General features: G+C 44.2%; 1 protein-coding gene across 1 annotated transcript; it reads left to right on the forward strand.

Annotated features, from left to right (window-relative positions):
* The first annotated feature begins 4,613 nt into the window (after window positions 1-4,613).
* On the forward strand, window positions 4,614-6,615 carry LOC123107702 (uncharacterized). The gene is made up of 2 exons (XM_044529647.1): window positions 4,614-4,992; window positions 6,531-6,615. Exons 1-2 carry the CDS (start codon window positions 4,618-4,620, stop codon window positions 6,555-6,557), a joined length of 402 nt encoding a protein of 133 aa, XP_044385582.1. The 5' UTR covers window positions 4,614-4,617; the 3' UTR covers window positions 6,558-6,615.
* The last annotated feature ends 1,104 nt before the right edge of the window (window positions 6,616-7,719 follow it).

Here is a 7,719-nt window from a genome sequence, read left to right on the forward strand (position 1 = left end):
TTGGTGCTGATCATGTTTTGCTCGTGGAAGAGGCTTGGTCAATGGGTCTGCAACATTCAGATCCGTATGTATCTTGCAAATCTCTAAGTCTCCCACCTGGACTTGGTCCCGGATGGAGTTGAAGCGTCTCTTGATGTACTTGGTTCTCTTGTGAAATCTGCATTCCTTTGCCAAAGCAATTGCACCAATATTGTCACAAAAGATTTTCATTGGACCCGATGCACTAGGTATGACACCTAGATCGAATATGGACTCCTTCATCCAGACTCCTTCATTTGCTGCTACCGAAGCAGCTATGTATTCCGCTTCACATGTAGATCCCGCTACGACGCTTTGTTTAGAACTGCACCAACTGACAGGTCCACCGTTTAATAAAAACATGTATCCGGTTTGCGATTTAGAATCATCTGGATCAGTGTCAAAGCTTGCATCGACGTAACCATTTACGACGAGCTCTTTGTCACCTCATAAATGAGAAACATATCCTTCATTCTTTTCAGGTATTTCAGGATGTTCTTGACCGCTGCCAGTGATCCACTCCTGGATTACTTTGGTACCTCCCTGGTAAACTAATAGCAAGGCACACATCAGGTCTGGTACACAACATTGCATACATGATAGAGCCTATGGCTGAAGCATAGGGAACATCTTTTATTTTCTCTCTATCTTCTGCAATGGTCGGGCATTGAGTCTTACTCAATTTCACACCTTGTAACACAGGCAAGAACCCTTTCTTTGCTTGATCCATTTTGAACTTCTTCAAAACTTTGTCAAGGTATGTGCTTTGTAAAAGTCCAATTAAGCGTCTTGATCTATCTCTATAGATCTTGATGCCCAATATATAAGCAGCTTCACCGAGGTCTTTCATTGAAAGACTCTTATTCAAATATCCTTTTATGCTATCCAGAAATTCTATATCATTTCCAATCAACAATATGTCATCCACATATAATATCAGAAATGCTACAGAGCTCCCACTCACTTTATTGTAAATACAGGCTTCTCCAAAAGTTTGTATAAAACTATATGCTTTGATCACACTATCAAAACGTTTATTCCAACTCCGAGAGGCTTGCACCAGTCCATAAATGGATCGCTGGAGCTTGCATACTTTGTTAGCTCCCTTTGGATCGACAAAACCTTCCGGTTGCATCATATACAACTCTTCTTCCAGAAATCCATTCAGGAATGCAGTTTTGACATCCATTTGCCAAATTTCATAATCATAAAATAGGCAATTGCTAACATGATTCAGACAGACTTAAGCATCGCTACGGGTGAGAAGGTCTCATCGTAGTCAACTCCTTGAACTTGTCGAAAACCTTTTGCAACAAGTCAAGCTTTGTAGACAGTAACATTACCGTCAGTAACTCCAATTAGGCTGAATTTTGGACACGATTTTTATCCGGATATTAGCTTTATTGCGGCAAAATAAGGGCAACAACCGCCTTACGGGGTGTCATGAGGGTCAGAGGCGCGCTTGCCCCCCCTGCCTCGTGGCCCCCTCGGGCATCGTCTCGCATTGATTCTTCTTCCCAAAAAATCACATATATTCCAAAAAAATCTCCGTCAGTTTTTATCCCGTTTGGACTCCATTTGATATGGATTTTCTGCAAAACAAAAAACATGTAACAAACAGGAACTGGCACTGTGCACTAGATCAATATGTTTGTCCCCAAAAATAGTATAAAAAGTTGCCAAAAGTATATGAAAGTTGTATAATATTGGCATGGAACAATCAAAGTTATAGATATGACGGAGACATATCAGTCACAATGGCTCAAGACAATACTAAATTGTGTGATTTTTCTAATACCAACAATAATGACTTCATTAACACTCTGATTGCTCCTCTTACCGATGCTGAATCTTGTGAAATTAATACTGCTTTGCTGAACCTTGTTATGAAAGATCCATTTTCTGGCCTTCCTAGTGAAGATGTCGCTACCCATCTAAACAGCTTTGTTGATTTGTGTGATATGCAAAAGAAGAAAGATGTGGATAATGATATTGTTAAATTGAAGCTATTTCCGTTTTCTCTTAGAGATCGTGCTAAAACTTGGTTTTCGTCTTTGCCTAAAAATAGTATTGATTCATGGAATAAGTGCAAAGATGCTTTTATCTCTAAGTATTTTCCTCCCGCTAGGATCATCTCTCTTAGAAACAATATTATGAATTTTAAGCAACTGGATCACGAGCATGTTGCACAATCTTGGGAGAGGATGAAATTAATGATACGTAATTTCCCTACTCATGGATTAAACTTATGGATGATCATACAATTTTTTTATGTTGGATTGAATTTTTCTTCTAGAAATATTTTAGATTTGACCGCGTGAGGCACTTTTATGGAAATCACTTTAGGAGAAGCTACTAAACTCCTAGATAACATTATGGATAATTATTCTCAATGGCACACCGAAAGATCTACTAGTAAAAAGGTTCATGCTATAGAAGAAATTAATGTTTTAAGTGGAAAGATGGATGAACTTATGAAATTGTTGGCTAATAAGAGTGTTTCTTCTAATCCTAATGATATCCCTTTGTCTACTTTGATTGAGAATAATAATGAATCTATGGATGTGAATTTTGTTGGTAGGAACAATTTTGGTAACAACGCGTATAGAGGAAACTTTAATCCTAGGCCGTTTCCTAGTAATTCCTCTAATAATTATGGTAATTCCTACAACAACTCTTATGGAAATTTTAATAATATGCCCTCTGATTTTGAGACTAGTGTTAAAGAATTTATGATTTCGCAAAAGAATTTCAATGCTTTGCTTGAAGAAAAATTGCCTAAGATTGATGAGTTGGCTAGGAACGTGAATAGAATTTATCTTGATGTTGATTCTTTGAAACTTAGATCCATTCCACCTAAGAATGATATCAATGAGTCTCTCAAATCTATAAGAATTTCCATTGACGAGTGCAAAGAAAGAACCGCTAGGATGCGTGCTAAAAAAGATTGCTTTATAAAAGCATGTTCTTCTAGTTTTCACGATAATAAGGATGAAGATCTAAAAGTGATTGATGTGTCTCCTATTAAATCTTTGTTTTGCAATATGAATCATGATAATTATGGGACTGGAGATGAGTCAACTTTAGCTAAAAGGCGTCCCAATGATTTGGAGTTTTTAGATCTGAAGGAAATATGCCGTAGAGGCAATAATAAAGTTATTATTTATTTCCTTATATCATGATAAATGTTTATTATTCATGCTAGAATTGTATTAACCGGAAACATAATACATGTGTGAATACATAGACAAACAAAGTGTCACTAGTATGCCTCTACTTGACTAGCTCGTTGATCAAAGATGGTTATGTTTCCTAGCCATAGACATAAGTTGTCATTTGATTAATGGGATCACATCATTAGGAGAATGATGTGATTGACTTGACCCATTCCGTTAGCTTAGCACTTGATCGTTTAGTATGTTGCTATTGCTTTCTTCATGACTTATACATGTTCCTATGAGTATGCGATTATGCAACTCCCGTTTATCGGAGGAACACTTTGTGTGCTACCAAACGTCACAACATAACGGGGTGATTATAAAGATGCTCTACAGGTGTCTCCGAAGGTACTTGTTGAGTTGGCATATTTCGAGATTAGGATTTGTCACCCCGATTGTCGGAGAGGTATCTCTGGGTCCGCTCGGTAATGCACATCACTATAAGCCTTGCAAGCATTGTAACTAATGAGTTAGTTGCGGGATGACGTATTACGGAACAAGTAAAGAGACTTTCCGGTAACAAGATTGAACTAGGTATTGAGATACCGACGATCGAATCTCGGGCAAGTAACATAGTGATGACAAAGGGAACAACGTATGTTGTTATGCGGTTTGACCTGTAAAGATCTTCATAGAATATGTAGGAGCCAATATGAGCATCCAAGTTCCGCTATTGGTTATTGACCGGAGACGTGTCTCGGTCATGTCTACATAGTTCTCGAACCCGTAGGGTCCGCACGCTTAAAGTTTGGTGACAATCGGTATTATGAGTTTTTGTGTTTTGATGTACCAAAGTGTGACGCCCGGATAATTAAACTACAGTAAACCCTTGTTAATGGTGCCATGTCATCACTTTACTATTACTAATCCACGGTTGATAGAAATCGCAATCCAAATTCAAGTTCAAACTATAGTGCAAAATTCAAATTTCTCAAACATGCAAAATAAAATGTTCAAAGTGTTGCAAATATTGCATAATTATTTATGATGGTGAGACAACATTGTTTTAAAGTCTTTAATTGCTCCTAAGTATATATATCAGTGGCTAAAAACAATAATTAAATGCCTTTTATAAATTATAAAATATTAAACTAAATTTTTTTGGTGTCAAGCTTTTTGTGGCAGTTCTCAATGTTTCCTAGTATTTGTTTTGTCCAACTCCACTTTTTTAAAATTCATTTGGTGGCTTATTTAAATGCAAATGGAGGCTGTTAAAAGAAAACAGAATAATAAAAAGAAAACTGAGAAGAAGAAAAGGAAGAGAGAGCACATGCCCCCACTGGCCCTCACCCAAGTCAGCCCACCTAACCCCCGGTCGTCTTCTCCTGTTCACGACCGTGCCCGAACAGGATCGCGTCCCCGTCGAACCACCTCGTCGGCCATGCCGTGGGAGGATAAGGCCTCCACCGAGGCGCCCCTCCCCCCAGATATCTTCTTCCCACTCGCCTCACTCCTCCTCGGCGCCCTCCCTCCCAGATCCATCTTCTCTCTCTCCCTCGTCGTCCTCTCGGCTCACCCGAGCGCCAACGTCGCCGTCGTTGGCCACCACCGCGGCGACCGTCTTCCCCGTGCCTCTCCAACCTGTCCGTCTGCACCAACGTCGTCGACTGCGTCCTCCCCGTCCACAGGATCGAGCTTGGACCCCCTCGACCATCGGGATCGGGTTCTTCCCCGCACCTACGGCCGCCGACGAGCTCCGTCCGCTGCGACCGTCCTGCTACTGCTAATCCGTCGCCGGCCTTTCGTGTGCCACACCGTGAGCCTCTACTCCTTCTCCTCCTCTTCCCCGTTGGATTCGGTCCATTAGCGCATCTTCCGCTCGTTGCCGTAGCCTACGGCCGCTTGCACGACTCCCTCACCCGTGCTCCGTTGGCCTCTGGCCATGACCGGCTGCACCCGACCGCGTCCCCGTGCGTGCTCGCCCGCGCGTGGCGGTGCCTCCGCCGAGCCCACCGTCCTGCTGCCGCTGCTCATCGCCGGCCGGCGTTGCGGATGCCATGGCCGGAGCTCCGCTCCCGCGCGCGGTCATGCGCCCCTGTCGTGGCCCTCAAACGCACGCGAACCCCATGCATCGCCGCTCCCTGCGTTGCCACCCACCGCGCCCTGTCTCTGCTCGCGCCCGCCGTGGCCACGTCCTTGGACTGCACCCTGTAGCCGCCCCGCGCCTGCTTCGCGCGCGCCTGGCCGCGCCTGACCGCGCCGGCTGCTACCCTCGCCGCGCCTGGCCGCGCCTGACCGCGCCGGCTGCTACCCTCGCCGCGCCTTGCCTCCACCCCACCCGTGCTCGCCTGCTGCTGCTTGCTAGTTGCTACCACGGCGCTGCTGCTGCATCTACTACTGCCGCTGCTAACTGTACTATGTACTGCTAGCTACTGAAGATGCTACTAGCTAGCTTTTCTCTTTTTACAATGACTAACCCTCTATACAGCCCGTTAACATAGTCTAAACGGTTATTAACATTAGTAAAAATAATATGAGTAGAAACTATCCATGACAAACTTCATTTTATCCCATTGGAACAAATCCATTTGATGCATGGAATAAATCCTACGAAAATCACAAAATGCTATCTTTTGTTAACAGAAAACAGATTTGTGTGTTGCGTGGTGTGTGTGGTGTGTGTTTTGCGTGTGTGGCCGGCTGGGCCATTGTCCAGTACGGCTGGCCCCTTGTTTAATTAGGACTAGATTAGTTAGTGTTAAATTAGTGCTAATTTACTTTAATAGCAAATGACACGTGGACCACCCTGTTGGTTATCTCTAATTAATTGACTTAAAATGACAAGTAAGACCCACTAACACTGTTCACACATTGACCAAGGTCAACTTTGACTGTTGACCTGTTGGCTGGGCTTTGAGTGGCCTCACATGTCATTGACTGTGGCTGGCCCGGTCAGGGTATAAAAAGAATCAACATTATTTAAATTCGAAATAAATAATTAAAACAATTTTAGTATATTAATAAAACTTTGAAAAATCATATAAATTAAACCGTAAGTCAGATGAAAATGTTTTCTACATGAAAGTTGCTTAGAAAAATTCAACGAATCCGAATACGCGGTCCGTTCATCTGTCACATGCCCCTAGCATGTTGAACATGGAACTTTCCCCCTCTTTTTCCTTTGTCCGGAATCCGCCTAACGCCGGGAATTCATCCTCGGATGTTTCCCCCCTTCGTCTGCAATGTGTAGTACCGTGTTAGAGCACGCCTAGCGCTACGTATCGTCATGTCATGCTTAGTGATACCTCTGTTTGCTATGTATTTACTGTTTCTTCCCCCTCTTCTCTCCGGTAGATCCCGAGGCCGATGATGCCCCGGTGATCGACTACGTCGACGACGACCCCCCTCTCTTGCCAGAGCAACCAGACAAGCCCCCCCCCCTTAATCACCAGATATCGCCTACTCTCCTCTATACTGCTTGCATTAGAGTAGTGTAGTATGTTACTGCTTTCTGTTAATCCTATTCTCATGCATAGCCTGTCATTGTTGCTACAACTGTTGATACCTTACCTGCAATCCTAAATGCTTAGTATAGGATGCTAGATTATCATCAGTGGCCCTACACTCTTGTCCGTCTGCCATGCTATACTACTGGGCCGTGATCACTTCGGGAGGTGATCACGGGCATATACTATATACTTTACATTGTTACATTACCGGTGATACTGTTTGGAGATGGGGGCTGAAGGGGCAGGTGGCTCCATCCAGGTAGTGGTGGGCTTGAGTTTCCGACGGCCCCCGACTGTTACTTTGAGGTAGAGCGACAAGGCAGGTTGAGACTATCTAGGAGAGAGGTGGGCCTGGCCCTGGTCGGCGTTCGCGGATACATAACACGCTTAACGAGATCTTGGTATTTGATCTGAGTCTGGCTACTGGCCTATACGCACTAACCATCTATGCGGGGACAGTTATGGGCACTTGACGCCGTGGTATCAGCCGAAGCCTTCATGACGTCAGCGACTGAGCGGCGCGCGCCGGGTTGGACCGCGTAACGCAACTTCCTTTGTAACGGAGGTTGCTAGGTCTGCTCACCGGCCGCGTACGCAACGTGCAGGTGTGCAATGGGCGATGGACCCAGACCCCTACGCCATAGGATTTAGACCGGCGTGCTGACCTCTCTGTTGTGCCTAGGTAGGGCTGCGACGTGTTGATCTTCCAAGGCCGGGCATGACCCAGAAAAGTGTGTCCGGACAAAGGGGATCGAGCGTGTTGGGAAATGTGGTGCACCCTTGCAGGGAAGTTAAACTATTCGAATAGCCGTGATCTTCGGTAATAGGACGACTTGGAGTTGTACCTTGACCTTATGACAACTAGAACCGGATACTTAATAAAACACACCCTTTCAAGTGCCAGATATAACCCGGTGATCGCTCTCTAACAGGGCGACGAGGAGAGGATCATCGGGCAGGATTATGCTATGCGATGCTATTTGGAGGACTTTAGTCTACTCTCTTCTACATGCTGCAAGATGGAGGTTACCAGA

The sequence above is a fragment of the Triticum aestivum genome, chromosome 5A, assembly GCF_018294505.1.
Source record: "Triticum aestivum cultivar Chinese Spring chromosome 5A, IWGSC CS RefSeq v2.1, whole genome shotgun sequence".
Classification (NCBI taxonomy): Eukaryota; Viridiplantae; Streptophyta; class Magnoliopsida; order Poales; family Poaceae; genus Triticum; species Triticum aestivum.